This window comes from Cebus imitator, unplaced genomic scaffold (assembly GCF_001604975.1).
Source record: "Cebus imitator isolate Cc_AM_T3 unplaced genomic scaffold, Cebus_imitator-1.0 Scaffold335, whole genome shotgun sequence".
In the NCBI taxonomy this organism is placed as follows: Eukaryota; Metazoa; Chordata; class Mammalia; order Primates; family Cebidae; genus Cebus; species Cebus imitator.
Window position 1 is genome coordinate 1,627,790 of NW_016107650.1, and position 18,099 is coordinate 1,645,888.

Here is an 18,099-nt window from a genome sequence, read left to right on the forward strand (position 1 = left end):
GGCTGGAGTGCAGTGGTGCCATCATGGCTCACTACAGCCTCAACCTCTTGGGCTTTAGTCCTCCCACATTGGCCTCCCAAAGTGCTGGGATTACAGGTATGAGCCATCACACTCAGCCCTCTTTATCTTTTTTACCTTTGTAAATGCTAACCAGTGATTTTATTAATTTGTCAACAATCATTAAGTAACTACTATGCCCACAGATCAGGCTAGGATTTATAGAGCATACAAACATAGGCGACAGGCTCCCTGGTCTCTAGTTTGATAGTTCTTGAAGAGCTTCCTTGAGTGTTTCTAATAGATTCTGAAGTAATTATGGCAACTTGGACCAAATGAAGAATGATTTCGTTGTTGGGAGCCCCACCTTCTCAAACAACTTTAGCCTTAAGATCTTTGCTTTTAAGGTATGCATATCAAAACAGCCCCCATTCAGGTGATCTTTTGCAGGACAAAAGGACTGGTGCATGCCACAGGCGTGCCAAGGAATCTGCCACCTCCAGCTGCACTCAACATTGCCCTAAGCTTTGAGCTGAAGGCGTCTGCCAGACAAAGGTCTACTTGCCTCCCTGTGACAGTTTGCTTTCCTGTCAATTTATCCATCCATCCAATTTAAAATAGCCTGTGAGACTTTAAAAATAAATCAATTAACAACAACAATGCAACAAAGACATGATGCTATTTTGTAAAGTAAACCTTTGTAATTGAATTTTATGTGAGGACCAAAGTATTATAAATAATATAATTAAGTGGAGTGAAACTGTATAAAGAGAAAACAGATGGATGGAAGGGTGCATGGACAGGTGCAGGAATCTCTGGATAGATGAGTAGGTGGATGCCTGGAGGGATGGATGGATGGATGGATGAGTGGGTGGATGCATGGAGGGATGGAGGGATAGATGGATGGATGAATGGATGAGGGGGTGGATGCATGGAGGGTTGGAGGGATCAATAGATGACTGGAAAGGTAAAAGATTAGAAAGATGGATGGATGAGTGGGTGGCTGTGTGGAGGGATGGAGGGATGGATGAATGGATGGATGGATGGATGGATGAGTGGGTGGCTGTGTGGAGGGATGGAGGGATGGATGAATGGATGGATGAGTGGATGGATGCGTGGATGGATGGAGGGATTGATGGATGGATGAGTGGATGGATGCGTGGATGGATGGAGGAATGGATGGATGGATGAGTGGGTGGATGCATGGAGGGATGGAGGGATGGATGGATGGATGAGTGGCTGGATGCATGAAGGGATGGAGGGATGGCTGGATGAGTGGAAAGGTAGAAGATTAGAAAGATGGATGGATGAGTGGGTGGATGCGTGGAGGGATGGATGGATGGATGAGTGGGTGGATGTATGCAGGGATGGAGGGATGGAGGGATGGATGGGTGAGTGGAAAGACAGAAGATTAGAAAGGCAAATGAATGGGCGGGTGGAAAGATAGATGGATGGGTATGTGGGCGAAGGATGGATAGATGGGTGGGTAGAAAGGTGGAAAGATAGGAGGAAAGATGGATGGGAGAATGAATGGAAGGATGAGTGGACAGAGGATGAATGAGTGGGTGGGAAGGTAGAAGGATGAATTTATGGACGGATGGTTGGGCAGATTGACTGTAAGATCATGCTGTGATCTTTCTGTGGGAAATGCTGATTCTTTATTTGCTTGCCAGACTGGCCAGGGACTGAGAAGACTCCGTTTTCCTGGTTTCTTGAGCTGGAGGTGCTTCCCTGTGTTATGCCTCTCTCCCTCATTAGAAACTGCTTTGTTTACAGGTTGTGCCTGTAAGCAGTGCAGTGAGGGGAGGACGTATTCCAGTGCAGTCATTTCACCGAACCTGGAAACCACCAGAATCATGCGGGTGCCTCACACCTTCCCTGTGGTAGACTGCACGGCCGCGTGCTGTGACCTGCCCAGCTGTGACCTGGCCTGGTGGTTGGAGGGCCGCTGCTACCTGGTGAGCTGCCCCCACAAAGAGAACTGTGAGCCCAAGAAGATGGGCCCGATCAGGTCTTACCTCACCTTTGTGCTCAGGCCTGTTCAGAGGCCTGCACAGCTGCTGGACTATGGGGACATGATGCTGAACAGGGGCTCCCCCTCGGGGACCTGGGGGGACTCACCGGAGGATATCAGAAAGGACTTGCCCTTTCTAGGCAAAGATCGGGGCCTAGAGGAGATGTCTGAGTACTCAGCTGACTACCGCGAGCTGGAGAAGGACCTCTTGCAACCCAGTGGCAAGCAGGAGCCCAGAGGGGGTGCCGAGTACCCAGACTGGGGCCTGCTGCCGGGCAGCGAGGGGGGCTTCAACTCCTCTGCTGGAGACAGCCCTGCCGCGCCAGCGGAGACGCAGCAGGTCCCTGAGCTCCATCACCTGAATGAGCCTGCTTCAACCCATGCTCCAAAACTCCCTGAGAGAAGTGTGTTGCTTCCCTTGGCGGCCACTCCATCTTCAGGAGAGGTGTTGGAGAAAGAAAAGGCTTCTCAGCTCCAGGGACAATCAAGCAGCAGCTCTGGAAAAGAGGTGGGTGTGTTCAGAATGTGGTTGAGGGTGGGACGGGCTGGCAGACCGCAGGAGGGGCTGGGTTTCAGGAACTGGGCACTCTTTCAGGCTGTATAGCATAAGGAGCTTCCTCCTAACCGCACCTGTCTCAGCTGTGGCAAGCAAGATGACTGTCTCTCAGAGATTTCTAGGAAGCAGAATATTTTGTTCCTTTGCTATGCCTCCATGACCAGGCTGTTAAAAAGAGCAAACAGTTCTGCCTTCAGGAGTCAGCCTGCTTGTAATGACTTAGCACTTCTCCCTAGAGATGCTTCTACCAATATTTAAGGGAGATGGTATCTCCGTCCCTGGAGCCAGCACGCACACCCGCCCAGGGGCCTTGAAAATCACGCTAGTAGGTTTCTTCCAGACCAACCAGGTGCTTTGGCTGCTGCAAACACAAGGCATCATAAACAGTTGGATAGGATGACAGACACGAAGGAGAGAACTTAAGTGCCGTAAAAAGTTCCATGAAAAAGCCCAGGTTAAAATAGAATGAGAGTCACTGGAGTGGAACGATTTCAAAAGCAGGTGGAAAGCCCAAGTGTTAAGGGCAGGAGGCCGGGGAGACGGAGGAGACGTGTGTGGCAAGCAGAGGGCAGCTGGAGAGCTCAGAGGCTGCTTGTTTGGACCCTGGTCAGGACTCGAGAATGTGGTCGGCATGTTGATCAGAGGAAGCTGAGGCCTACATGGAAATGAAGTCAAAAGGGAACCTGGGAGTCCTTTAAGAATTTTTTAACGGAAAAGTTTCCTTTTTAAAATTCCAGTGCTTATATTAGAATAAGTGAAGAATGCTGGATTGAATTGACTCTACATCACAATCTCAACCATGAAAAATCACTAAAAAGTGTCTAGAAGTCATTTTTATGTGTGAGTTTTCTTTTCTTTTTTTTTTTTTTTTTTTTTGAGACAGTCTTGCTCTGTCACCCAGGCTGGAGTGCAGTGGCACTATCTTGGCTCACTGCAACCTCTGCCTCCCTGGTTCAACCTTTTCTCCTGCGTCAGCCTCCCAAGTAGCTGTGACTATAGGCGTGCACCACCATGCCCAGCTAAGTTTTGTATTTGTTAGTAGAGACAGATGTTGCCATGTTGGCCAGGCTGGCCTGGAACTTCTGACCTCAAGTGATCCACCCGCCTTGGCCTCTCATAGTGCTGGGATTATGAGCATGAGCCAGGCGCCCAGCCAAGATTTAATCAGAAGATATTTTTTTCTGCTTATATTTTTTGAACTCCGAAGTGTCTATATTTTCCTGTACTTATAACTGGATTAAAATGAAAAAACTTTCCATTAAAAATAATCTGATAGCATTAAAGATTAACCATATTTACTCATATCAGTAAATATTAATATAATTTACCCTTTTTCATGCTGCCAAGTCATTTACTTCCTGGTTTATACAGATGGAGCTCTCTGAAATCAAGCTCTATTAAAAATCCTTTGGCTCATTAGCTCTTTGAGGTTGGTTTTGTTAAAAGATAATTATCTAAATAGGTGAAATTGTGAATTATTTAGATATCAAATGAACATGTGTTAGAGATTTGATTCTACTCATTAATCACTGAGGGAACTAGGAGATTATAATTATCCTACCAGAAAAGCTGAAGAACAGACACATTCATGGATTTAAAAATATATTGAAATGCATGTGCAAATAGAGGCAAAACTGGGTTTCCAGTGAGGAAAGGAGGGGGTTCAGTTGAACCTCTAGCAGGCAGGGGAGAATTTGTATGTCTATAGACAAGAAGTATATACATTGTTACCAGTGACCTGCAACTTACAGAGTTGTAAAAATAGCTCAAATACAAGAAGGACAAGTCAGACAACCTGGAGGAGTATCCAGTAGGTAATATGTTTTTTTTTATTTTTATTTTATTTTAATTTTTTGAGACAGGGTCTCACTTTGTCACCCAGGCTGGAGTGCAGCGGCGCAATCTCGGCTCACTGCAGCCTCGACCTCCTAGGCTCAAGCAATCCTCCCACCTCAGCCCCACCAAGGTAGCTGGGACTACAGGCGCATACCACCATACCCGGCTGATATTTTATATTTTTGTTAGAGATGGGATTTCGCCATGTTGCCCAGGTTGGTCTCAAACTCCTGAGCTCAAGTGGTCTGCCTGCCTTGGCCTCCCAAAGTGGTAGGATTACATATGTGAGCCACCTCGCCCTGCTGATAATGTGCTGTCTTCCACTGAAATACAAATATTCCTCTGAAGTACAAGAGATGTGTAGACAATCTCTGAATAAGTGTTCACAAAAATTAGATGCATAGCATAACAAGAAACCATATATTCAAGCCCAATACACTGATGTACACCTGTAATCCCAAGTACTTGGGAGGCAGAAGTAGGAGAATTGCTTGGGCCTAAGAGTTAGAGACCAGCCTGGGCAAAATAGTGAGACCCCCTCTCTTAAAACAAAAAGAAACAAAGGAAACATTATTTCATTGTGACACAGTGCCAAGTTTGGAATTTATGACATAAACTAAGATCTCGTCTCTCACCAAAAAAAAAAAAAAAAAAAAAAAAAAAAAAAAAAAAAAAAAAAAAAAAAAAAAAAAAAAAAATATATATATATATATATATATATATATGTAAAATAGCTCAATTGTATTTGGCAAAAGTACCTAGAAAATTTAATGAGGAAAGAATAATCTTTTCAACAAATGGTGTTAGGACAGCTGGATACTTACATGCAAAAGAATAAATTTAGACCCCTACTTTTTACCTTATTTTTTAAAAATTAACTCAAAATGGACCAATAATTTCAATATAAGTTAAAACTATAAAAGGCATGGAAGAAAACTCAGCATAAATCTTTGTAAACTTGGGCTAGGCAGTTATTTCTTAGTAAATCAAAAGCATAGGATTAAAATAGAAAAATGGTAAATTTGAGTTAATCAAAAGTAGAAGCTTTTGTATTTCAGATGACAACATCAAGAAAGGGAAGCTTTCTTGATGGGATAAATACACCACGAAATGGGATAAATATACCATAAATATTGTAGATGCTGAATATACAAATAACTCCTACAACTTAATAATAAAAAGACAGCCTAATTCAAACATGGGCAAAGGATCTGAATAGAATCTCTCCAAAGATCATAGAAGAATGGCCAACAAACATGAAAAGATGCTGAGCACCACTAATCTTTAGGGAAATGCAAATCAAAACCACAACGAGATACTTCACATCTACTAGATAGCTAGAGAAAAACTAAAAACAGATCATAAGCGTTAGTCAGGATGTAGAGAAACTGGAACTCTCATGCACTGCTGGTGGGAATGTGAGATGTTGCAGCCACTTTGGTTTGTTTTTGTTTTTTGAGAGATGGGGTCCTGTTCTGCACACAGTTTGAAATGCTGCGGTGCCGCATGGCTTACTGCAGCCTTAAACCCCTGGGCTCAAGTGATTCTCTTGCCTCAGTAGCTGGGACTATGTCGTGTGCACCACAAAGCCTAGCTAATTTTTTATTTTTATTTTTGTAGAGATAGAGCCTCACTCTGTTGCCCAGCCTGGTCTCAAACTCATGGGCTTAAACAGTCCTCCCGCCTTGGCCTTCTAAAATGCTGGGATTATAGGTTTGAGCCACTATGCCTGGCCATAGTGTAGCTGCTGTGGAAGACAGCCTTGCATTTTTTCAAAACCTTAAGTCATATGACTCGGCAATTTCACTTCTGGGTATTTACACAAGAGAAACAAAACATGTCTATATAGAAACTTGTACATGAATATTCATAACAGCAGTAGGCATGAAATAGTGCCATTGAATAGGACATCTATGAAAAATAAATCAAGATCAAACTTGTAGAGGATACAGGACATTTTTTGCAACTGTGTTTTCCAGTCGACAAGACTAGAGAAATCACCTAAAACAAACTGTTTTAAAGTAAATGAGTAGAGAACATAGAAACAAGAGCCATTTGGGACTTTCACTGACGACGCCCAGCTGAACTTGAAGGCTGAAGTGGGCGATGCTGGTGCTCAGTGGCTTCCATGGAGGATCCGTTTGCCTTTGGAGGAGTGTGTCAGAGAGGACCTTGTGTCCTGATGACTCAGTGACGAGTTCTGTGGTGGAGGCTGTGGGAGGATTACTGAATAGTGAAGGGAAGAACTGGCATCTGATTCCAGCCTGGAGACGCAGCATGGTGGAAAAGGGAATGTTGTAGAGAAGGGCAGGACGAGGGTTTAATTCCCCCTCAGCCATTTCTGGCTTAGTGACCTCGACCCAAGGTACCTTAATTTCTCAGACCACTGCCTACCTTCATTCTTTATTTCAGCTTGGCAATAATTTTTCAGGACTTCATAAAACTAAAAACAAAAAACAAACAAAAAAACCCCTCAGTTTATCCCCTGGGATTTGCAGAGGCCCCAGTATAAAATGCTGTGCACACATATTCTGCAGCCCTGGTTTGTAGTAATTCTAAACTTCATACTATTCTTAGAGAGTCACAGCTTAATCCATAGCACTCACTTCACAAACCCAGATGCCTGAAAATTCAATTAAATCAAACTTCTTAAAATTGTATAGTAGACCCACTACCTGATTTTTAAAATGTAGGTCAATTGGTTTCTCTTAGTTTGATCGTACAGCTTAATTTCATTATTTCATCTTTTTTTTTTTTTTTTTTGCCTTGGTTCTGTAAATTTAGTTGCAGAAGGTTTCACAAGTTGCCTAGTAAATATCTGGAACCCAGTGGGAGCACAGTTGCTATTAGTGGTGGTACCAGTGATCACACCTCCAAGCACAAAATTTATGCCATATCCTTACTCACTCTTCTCAATTGTAGAAAAGAGTAGTTGTCACTTCAATTAGCACCAATGCCCCCCTCTCTGATTTACATTTGAATTGTAGCTTTTCTTTCTGTGGGTTTCTCACTGTACATGGCCTCTGTGGGTCTTTTGTATTCTTAGTCTAAGAATTTGACTTACCTGGCTCCACGCAGTTACTGACTTTAAGTCTCAGAAGATATTTTATTATCATATTATGAGAATTTTCCCCCTGGCACACGCTATTTAATTAAAAAACTTTAACTTGACTAACTGTAACTTTAGGTTATCGGTCATACATAATGGATAAATGAATAAAGATGATTTACCCTAGAAGCCTGTTGACTATTGAATTATTTGATTGTCGTCAATTGTTGCTTTAGTGATTGTCTTAGCTTGTTTTGCTGCAACAAAATACCATTGTATTAATCCATTCTCACACTGCTATAAAGATATACCCAAGACTAGGTAATTTATAAAGGAAAGAGGTTTAATTGACGCACAGTACGGGATGGCGTGGGAGGACTCAGGGAACTTGCAGTCATGGCAGCAGGTGAGAGAGAGCAAGCAGGGGAAAGGGCAGATGCTTGTAAAACCGCCAGATCTCCTGAGAACTCACTATTGCAAGAACAGCATGGAGGAAACCGTCTCCATGATCCCGTTTCCTCCATCTGGTCTCTTCCTGGACACGTGGGGATTATAATTCAAGACGAGATTTGGGTGGGGGCACAAAGCCTAGCCATATCAACCATGATCTGGGTGGCTTAACCGTGTGTAACTCACAGTTCTAAAGTGTGGAGGTCTGAGGTCAGGATGCCAGCAGGGTTGGGTTCTTGTGAGGGTTTCTTGGTAGGTAGTCATCTTTTTGCTGTGTCCTGACATGGAGGAAGGAGAATAGCTAGCTGTCTCTCCTCTTCTTAGAAGGGCACTAGTCCCATTTATGAAGGCTTTATCCTCATAATCTCATTACTTCCCAAAGGCTCTACCTCCAAATACCACCACATTGAGCGTTAGGATTTCACCAAATGAACCTGTGGGGTGTGGGGGGAGGTGTGGGGCAGAAACAGTCAGTCCAGTGAACTGATTAGTTTAGGGGCTACTGTAATTACTTTCTCATTCTTTATTTTGAGTGTTTGTGTGTTCACCTGTACTAATTGTCCAACCCAGAGTTGCCCTATATTTCTAACAGACGGCAAAGAGTGTACTTGAGAGTTTTGAAATATTATTCATGGCGTTTCAAACATTCCTGAAGCTAATTTATGAAAAAGGTTGGTAACACTGAGTTGCTGGAAGAATTGAACTGTTTTTGTTTGTTTGTTTTTTTGTAACTATTTATCCTTGTAATTGATCTCTTAGGTTCTAATGCCTTCCCATAGTCCTCCTCCAGCAAGCCTGGAGCTCAGCCCAGCTGCCGTGGAGAAAAGCCCAGTGCTCACAGTCACCGCGGGCAGTACAGAGCACAGCTTCCCAACACCTCCTCCTAGCACAGCCCTCTCTGGGTCCACCCCGTCTGAACGACCCATATCGCCTACCACTGCTCCCAGGACAGGTAACTTTTAAAAAATACAATTGGAAGAAACGTACTGAAGACAGGCTGTAGAATTTGGTAGTCACAGCTTTCAAAGTTGACTCATTCCCTCCAGGAACATTTTGAGCGTCTAGCCAGAAACGGTGCTGGATACTGGAAACAAAAAGAGGAATAAGACATTGTCTTTTCCCTCAGGGACTCCATAGTCCAGGAGAAGAGGCTGACAGGTAAAAAGGTGGTTCTGATACAATATGGTGAGTGCTGTAAGAGGCTGCTGTGGGGACAGAAGGGCACCTTGACCCACTAGGAGGGCCCAGGGATGCCTTTCCAGAGGAGATGCTAGGGTAGAGTGAGCCAGCAAAAGTGGCATTGATCTGTTGTTCAGGTGAGGGAGCAACATGTTTAATGACAATAGTGATCATTATATTTACTGAGCACCTATAGAGTGCCAGGCAATATGCTCAGTGCTTCATCCATCATCTCATTCATCGCCTATGCAAAAAAACAGAAGTTCAAGAGCTCATGGGGCATTCTGGAAGAAATGTAAGGGATTCAGTGTGGCTGGAACTGGAGTGGCAAGCAGGGCAAGAACTGGAAAGATCATGTATTTTATGCTAAAGATTCTGCACCTTATTGGATGAGTTTAGAGAATCCCTGAATGGTTTTAAGCAGGAAAGCAAAATGATCAGATTTGTATTAAGAAAATAGTGTTGGCCAGGCGTGGTGGCTCACACCTGTAATCCCAGCCTTTTGGGAGGCCCAGGCGGGTGGATCATGAGGTCAGGAGTTCGAGACCAGCCTGGCCAACATGGTGAAACCCCATCTCTACAAAAAAATAAATAAATAAATAAAAAGAACTGGGCATGGTGGTGCACGCCTGTAATCCCACCTACTTGGGAAGTTGAGGCAGGAGAATTGCTTGAACTTGGAGGCAGTGGTTGCAATGAGCCAAGACAGTGCCACTGTACTCCAGCCTGGGTGACAGAGAAAGACTCTGTCTCAAAAAAAGTAAAAAATGAAAACAAAAGAAAAAGAAAATAGCATGGAGTTGACTACGTTGACTAGAGGCAACAAGATCCATGGAAAGGCTGTGGTGAATGGCTGCAGGAATGGAGGGAAGAAACTAGATTCAGGAGGTAGCAAGGGAGCAGAATCATAAGGATTTGATGAGTGACTGATGAAGGTAAGGATGAAGGAAGAGGATGCTAAGATATATGAAAATACAGAACTGAAATTAGATGAGCAGCTGGGCTGAAGATAAAGGATTACGAGTCATCAGTGTGGAGGTGACAGTTGAAGGCACGGGGGACATAGAAGATCATCTGGGGAGACAGCGGGAGTGGGCTAAGGAGAGGCCTGCGTACTGGGACTTGAGGACATCATCATATGAGCAGCTGACAGTGCAGAAGGAGCCTGCAAATCTGATTGGGTAGTTGTGCCAGAGAGGTGGGAGGTAAAGAGGAAAGCTAGAATCTGGGAAGAAAGGAGGGAGAGAGTTCTACGGAGGAGGATAAAACCATTTTCCATCTACCCTTCTAGGTTCTAGACTAGTGCCCCTTTAACAAAAGATAGATTAACAAGAGAAAAAAAAAACAGGTTCATAACATGTACATCTTACCTCTCCATGAGAGATAACCAGGGAAATGAGGAAATCTCAAAGAGGTGGCCTGGAACTCTGGCTTAGCATCTGGAACTAAAACAAGAAAAGAAGGTTGTGGGGAAGCCAAGTGGCCAGAGGTGCCCAGAACAGCAAAGTAGCAGGAGTGGGGCTTATTATGCAGATTCGTCAGGACCTTCTCCACTGGTGGGGATCCCTTGGGATTTCGTCACTCTTCTCTTCCTGATATAGATAGCCTGGCTAATTTTTTTTTGTTTTTTGTTTTTTGTTTTTTTGAGACAGAGTCTTGCTGTCACCCAGGCTGGAGTATGGTGGCACAATCTTGGCTCATTGTAACCTCCACCTCCCAGGTTCAAGCGATTCTCCTGCCTCAGCCGCCTGAGTAGCAGGGACTACAGGCGTGCACCACCACACCCCGCTAATTTTTGTATTTTTAGTAGAGAGGGGTTTCACCATATTGGCCAGGATGGTCTCAATCTCTTGACCTCATGATCTGCCCACCTCAGCCTCCAAAAGTGCTGGGATTACAGGCGTGAGCCACTGCGCCAGGCCAGAAATCCCCATTTGTAACAATGTCCCTTTCCATATCAGGACCACAACCTTCTTTTCTTGTTTTAGTTCAAGATGCTAAGCCAGAGTTCCAGGCCACCTCTTTGAGATTTCCTATGACCTAAAACACCCATCTGTAACGTGATAGGTTTGGGTCAATGTTCCTTCTAGGTCTATAGTGCCTGACTTTCAGGGCAAAGAGTTAGTGAAAGTGACAAGAGAGGAGCCAGCAAAGCCACGGAGAGCCTCTGCAGCTGATCCAGGAGCACGTGAGGGACCGAGGCCTGAGGAGAGGAGGGGGTTAAATGATTACAGGTAGTGCTCGACTTACGACCATGGTCGGGACCGCGGACCGGTCGTAACACAATTTGGTCGTAAGTTGAGTAGGCTATATGTACAGTTGAAATGGTGCACGCGGAGATGGTAGTGCTGCCGGAAGCTGGTCCGCACTGTCGTACGCCCAGCTGGGCAACCTTTGCGCTGCCAGACACGGGGCAGTCGTGGCTAGCGATTGTGGTCGTAAAGTCGAATGGTCGTAAGTTGCATAGGTGGTAAGTCGATCAATACCTGTAAATGAGCAGCCTGTCCACTTCTCCTAGCAGGGTCCCTCTGCAGAGCACTCAGCTTTAAAAAAAAAAAAAAAAAATCTTTGATTTTTCTCTATGTAGTATCTGGACATACCACAATATATTTTACAAGTGAAACTAATGTCTAGTGGACTCAAAACGATAGAATGGATGAATATATCAATGTAATCCTGGTTATAGAGAAAGTAAACAAGTATTGTTCTGAATGCTCACTTGGCGGATAAGCACTTTTGATAAGAGTTAATGTTCCTGCTTTTAAGTTAAAATAGGCCTTTTATATTGAGGGTGACTGGATTTTGTTTTGGAAAGGTTCCAATACAAGGCCATTAGCAGTAATTCATGAGAACTGAGTGGAGTAGGACTAAGGAGACAGAAACACTTAGGATTACACTCAGTCTTTTTCTAACTAAAAATAGCTCACACCAGGGAGTCAAGAAAAGCTGGGACCAAGGGAGAAAATGGACCCAATCCATAACTGTGCGAGACTTATTTCACGTAACTCTTGTCACCCAATACATTGCTCAGTCAATTTGAATCATCATTTTTGTCACAGTGCCAACTCATATATGCGGCTTAAAGCCCAGCACTATAATATAGGGCACAGTTCAGTTTCTAGACAGAGGAAAAACGTGCCTTAGCTAAAATCTGATGAAGAACTATTACAAAAACATATGCTATTTTATGTTATGGATCCTAAAAACAGATCTATTATGGAACGGTAATGCAACATCATTATATTATATAATTGCATGTATTATTTCCAATTAACTTTTAGTGAAAGAACTTACGGTATCGGCTGGAGATAACTTAATAATAACTCTTCCCGACAATGAAGTTGAACTGAAGGCCTTTGTTGCGCCAGCGCCACCTGCAGGTGAGAATGTAACGTCTTCCTCCCTCACCGCTAGGAACTGGGTGTTACCCCTCAGCAGGCCCTGACAGGCTATTTACAACGCGGATTCATTTTCACAACATCGCACAACGTCACAAACAAAGGTGGAAGACAAGGCTTTGATTATCGTAAGCATCAACATTTGTTGAAATAGTTTAAAAGGGAGTAAGAGTCTAGGACATTAAATACAGTAGATATCGTTTAATTGGTCAGGATGGAAAGTCATACATTTCTGATCATGCAAAGCAGAGCAGGACAGGCTGCCACGTACCACTTGTTGACCTGTGATAACCTATAGAACCTGGGAAGATTCCACCGGAATGAGAGGGAAGTGGTGCGCACCCACAGGTTTGCTTGCAGATGCTGTGGCGTTGACAATCACGGCTCTGAGGTTCTCAGGCTACCTCACACTAGCTGCTCAAAAAATTTTATTCAAAATGCCCTTTCTTCTACTTGTCCAGTGCTCTACCATTCAGTGAACATTTGACCTGGGACCTGTGGCCCGTCAGATGCATTGTTTTTAAGGCAGACTCATTCTTAAGATGTTTGACTATTTCTCATTCAGGTTAGTTCCTCAGTTGATTTTTTTCTCCATCACATATGGGTCAAATTTTTATAAACAGAGATGATAATAGTTGGCATTTGCATTTTAATCCTTTGAGGTGAGGTACCTTATACTTTACTAACATCTGAAGGTGGGAGACTGTTTCATCTTCACAGAGACATGTTTATATTCTGTTTTCATGTCCTTAAATAAACCCCTACAACAGATCAAATGAACTGAAATCTCCTTGCCTTGTGTTAAAAAGAGAAAAGCACAGTGGATCATACTATGTTAAAACTGATATGGATCATCAGATGTAGCACCCTAGTAAAAAAAGTCATCAAATACTAATGGTTAAATTAGGGAGGTTTTTTTTTTTTTTAACTGTATACATTTCAAAAAATTCTTGTAAGTTGTATGATTTTATAACAAAAAAAGAAATTTTATATTAAGAAGATACATATTATTTCTTACTTGGCTGGTAGTTAAAAATCAAGCTCATAAGATGATAGCAAAAGCGAGGGGATATAAACAAATAAACAAAAAATATATAAGTTAAAAAAAAGAAAGCGGAGTTTAGTATATCTAAGGAAACCTGTACTGCTGGTTTTAAGGCATCATTGTCCCTCTGCCCAGGTTACCTAGTGACCTCTCAGAATTTATAACTACTCATATTTATTTTTTGCTCTCAGAAACAACCTACAACTATGAATGGAGTTTAATAAGCCATCCCATAGACTACCAAGGTGAAATAAAACAAGGACACATGCAGACTCTCAACCTCTCTCAGGCAAGTAACTGGAGGCGGGTTGTGTTTGACAGCACAGCACAGCGGTACAGAGCTCAGTTCATACCTTCTTCGCTGAGGAACCCAAACATCTTTCTTTTTTTTTTTGGAAACAGTCTCACTCCGTTGCCCAGGCTGGAGTGCAGTAGCGCAGTCAAGCTCACGGCAACCTCCGCCTCCCGGGTTCAAGTGATTTTCCTGCTTCAGCCTCCTGTGTAGCTGGGATTACAGGCACACACCAACACGCCCGGCTAACTTTTTTGTATTTTTAGTAGAGATGGGATTTCACCGTGTTGGCCAGGCTGGTCTTGAACGCCTGACTTCAAGTGATCTACCCTCCTTGGCCTCCCAAAGTGTTGGGATTACAGGCATGAGCCACCACGCCTGGCCGCAAGTGTCTTTCTCATGGTAAGATCACAAGAAGTATATGAATGAATAAAGTTTCAGCTATGCAAGTAAGCAGGCAGATGGTGAAGAGGCTTCAGATGGCTTTTCTTGATGTGAGTTACTTGGTGTGTCTCAGCTTGGGGAAAAGAATCTGGGTGTCCCACAGGCATTGCAGTGAGGTTAAAACCTGTTCGAACACTTGCTCTCCTTGCAGTGTTAAGTACATTCGACGTATCTCTGGTTCTCAATCAGGCACATCTCTAGAGTTGCCAATAATCCCATTCCAGGTCACAGATTGCCCTATCCCATATTGCTGTATGATGCAAGCATTCACAAGAAACATGCCATCTTTTTTTTTTTTTTTTTTTTTGAGACGGAGTTTCGCTCTTGTTACCCAGGCTGGAGTGCAATGGCGCAATCTCAGCTCACCGCAACCTCCGCCTCCTGGGTTCAGGCAATTCTCCTGTCTCAGCCTCCTGAGTCACTGGGATTACAGGCATGCGCCACCATGCCCAGCTAATTTTTTGTGTTTTTAGTAGAGACGGGGTTTCACCATGTTGACCAGGATGGTCTCGATCTCTTGACCTTGTGATCCACCCGCCTCGGCCTCCCACAGTGCTGGGATTACAGGCTTGAGCCACTGCGCCCGGCCAGAAACATGCCATCTTTCTGGCCTAGGCGGTTATGTAAACTGACTTTGCGGCTAGAGGTCTGGTTTCCTACCAGATGATTGACTTCGTCTCCTGGGACCACACAGCTCATGGTGCGGCATGGACTTGCATCATCCCCATGTCACTGAGCTCTGGTTCTCAAAGTGTGGCGTCCAGCCACCTGCAGCCAGCCCACCAGAGCTAGGTGGTGAAAATGCTTGGTTCATACACACACGGTTGAGAACTGCTGCCCTCTGCTGGTCCATCTCACTTAGGCCTCTACAAGGCCCTCTGCAACAGAGCTAAAGGCCTGTCTAGGTGATCCTTAGTGTTCTGGAATTCAGGCTTCAAACGTGTGGCAGCCTCTTGACAGATCCAGATGAGACTCCCTGCTGAGCCGCTTCTCCAGGCCGAATTTAGGAGCGTGGCTTCTGGGATGTTTTAGCTTTTACTAGGTAATGGACCCATCATAGCTTTTGCAAGTTGACTTGTGTAACTTTTCTTTATGTTACAGTTGTCCATCGGACTTTATGTCTTCAAAGTCACTGTTTCTAGTGAAAATGCCTTTGGAGAAGCATTTGTCAATGTCACTGTTAAGCCTGGTAAGCCTGTGTAAGAGAATGGCCTCCTGCTGTACACATTTATCTCAATTTTTGGTGCCTGGATGACTGTCTATCTATCTGTCTGTCTAGAGAGAGAGAGAGAGACAGAGAGAGAGAAAATCTATTTTAAATTAGACTCTATTGTAGAGAAAACATGCAAAGATTATGGTTTTGTTTTGTTGTGTTGTGTTTTACTTTCTGTATAACGCTTAGTACTTCCTTGACAAGGTTATTGCTGGCTGCTCTTGAGTGGTGGCGAATCTTCCTTGGCCCTCTCTAGCTGACAATTACTCCATCCACCCTAACTTCTGCCTCCACTCTCCATGAGTCAGCTTCACCTTCGGAGCAGGGCATGTTAAATACATTCAACGGGGCAACCAAGAGGTCAGGGGAAAATGTGTGCCCATCGGTCAGTGCATTCATGTGAATTAGAAACCGGTGGTTCTTGAGCTGGGCGGGCACAGCCCTGGCTTGGTGAGTGGAACGGGCTGGCTTTCAGCCTCCACCACCCCTCACCTGTGCTGAGAGCACAACCTACACAATTAAGGTAAACCTCCCCCGAACCAACTTCAGCCCAACCTGAGGACCTGACAGCTCTGTGTTTTGCATATTCTGCCTGGTTGTTACCCCAGCTGAAGCGTGGTTGGGAGTGGGGGCTTGCCGTTAGTCAGATATTGAAGATCCAGTTACCCGAGGAGCTGGAGCCGTAACCCCTTGCTGCTGCTCTGGAATTACTGCTCACGTTCTGTGACCAGCCCCTTGGTTATTATTGCGTATCTTGACTGAGCCTGGGCTTCCATTCAAAAGTGTAAATGTACAGACAAGCTCCTGAAATTCACAGAGACTCCAGACTTTAAAAGGTGCTCTCCACAGTTGAGGCCTGTAGGGTAAACACCTCCTTGACAGGGCATTTATAATCAATTTTTGAAAGCAGATACTTTTATGTGGGTAATGACATCTGCATACACAACGTGGGCTCAGTCACTGCCCTTTTTTTTTCTGTTCCAGCCAGAAGAGTCAACTCGCCACCTGTAGCAGTTGTTTCTCCCCAAATGCAAGAGCTCACTTTGCCTTTGACGTCAGCCCTCATTGATGGCAGCCGTGCGTATCCTGTGATAGTTGAGGGATTTTTTTTTTTCTCTGCATGCTAGGAAGTGTAGTGGGTGCTCTGCGTCAAGGCTGGGAGGACTTACGGGCTGTTACTCTGATAAACGATCACTTCCTTCCTCAGTTTTACGTCTTCTTTAGTTCCTTTAGCTTCTCTGCTCTGTGCTTATTTTCCCTTCGGCTTTTGTCTGTTCTATTGGAAAGTTCCTTAGGGCCTGGCCATTTGATTGGGAATTAGAGCACCAACACATCTGGTGTGGTACATGTGATTAGCAGTTGGAAAATCACTATATAGGTACATCTTTTTGTATATAACTTATTTTAGGAGATTTCTTTAAAAGAATTAATTAGACACCAGGGAGGAGTTCCCATTAGATTATTTTAAAAGAATTAATTAGAAGCTGGAGAGGAGCTCCTGTGGTCCTCAGGAGGAGAAGCATCCCCAACCAGATGGGAAAATCACTTTTTTTTTTTTTTTTTTTTCACGTTTTGCTCTGTCACCCAGGCTGGAGTGCAGTGGCGTGATCTCGCCTCACTGCAACCTGCGCCTCATAGATTCAAGCACTTCTCCTGTCCTAACCTCCTGAGTAGCTAGGATTATAGGAGCATGCTGCCACACCTGGCTAATTTTTGTATTTTTAGTAGAGACGGGGTTTCACCATGTTGGTCAGGCGGGTCTCGAACTCCTGATCTCATGATCCGCTCACCTCAGTCTCCCAAAGTGCTGGAATTACAGGTGTGAGCCACCATGCCTGGCCTGGGAAAATCACTTTTAACAACTCTTAGAAAGGGTGTCTTCAGTGAGGGAGTGTGGTATTTTAAATTATTAGTTCAGAGTCCGTTCTTCTTTTGGAGTATATGTGGAAGGGGCCCCTGAGTAACTACAGGTATTTGTGTAAATATATTTTGAAAACATCCTGTGATTGACTAGGTTCATCCTTATCAGTGTACCAGGTAATTGCATTTTATGTACATTTAATCACAAAGCTAATACCAAATCCTGCAGAGAGAGAAGAATGGTTGCCTTGGTTGTCAGGAGAATACTTGTTAGCCGCTAAAGCTGCTCTATTTTACAAGCCTGCAAATGTACAGAGAGCCCCTTGACATGACTATTTGCATCTATTCAAATATAGCCCATATTTCACAGTAATTGCCAATCAAATGGCCAGGCCCTAAAGAACTTTCTTAGTAATGTGAAAATAAAGTATATTTTAAATGGAAATACATCGCATTTTGATTCCTCTAAGTCAGTATGGCTTATTTCCAGGAAACTGTTCAGGATTATTAATCTGTCGCACGAACTTCCTCTTTCCTTAAATGAATTAGATGAAACCCACCCTCTTCCAGGTCTAAGTTTCTATGAATCCGCAGGGCACATTTTGTTTGTTCACTTTTAAAGTAGAAATAGAAAATGTTCATGCAGGCTGGGCGCAGTGGCTCACACCTGTAATCCCAGCACTTTGGGAGGCCGAGGCGGGTGGATCACGAGGTCAAGAGATCGAGACCATCCTGGTCAACATGGTGAAACCCCGTCTCTACTAAA

The 18,099-nt window shown here is 44.0% G+C and overlaps 1 protein-coding gene across 6 annotated transcripts in view; it reads left to right on the forward strand.

Moving 5' to 3' along the window:
- Positions 1–18,099, forward strand: part of KIAA0319 (KIAA0319 ortholog) — a 103,110-nt gene that overhangs the window by 50,546 nt on the left and 34,465 nt on the right. For 5 of the 6 annotated variants that reach the window (XM_017505240.2, XM_037730167.1, XM_017505241.2 and 2 more), the window contains exons 3-8: positions 1,774–2,519; positions 8,662–8,854; positions 12,363–12,461; positions 13,716–13,813; positions 15,362–15,449; positions 16,458–16,550. In XM_017505240.2, coding sequence (XP_017360729.1) covers positions 1,774–2,519; positions 8,662–8,854; positions 12,363–12,461; positions 13,716–13,813; positions 15,362–15,449; positions 16,458–16,550 — 1,317 coding nt within the window. Of the gene's footprint in view, positions 1–1,773; positions 2,520–8,661; positions 8,855–12,362; positions 12,462–13,715; positions 13,814–15,361; positions 15,450–16,457; positions 16,551–18,099 lie in introns of those variants that run through there. The other variant, XM_037730168.1, reaches the window with a different exon arrangement.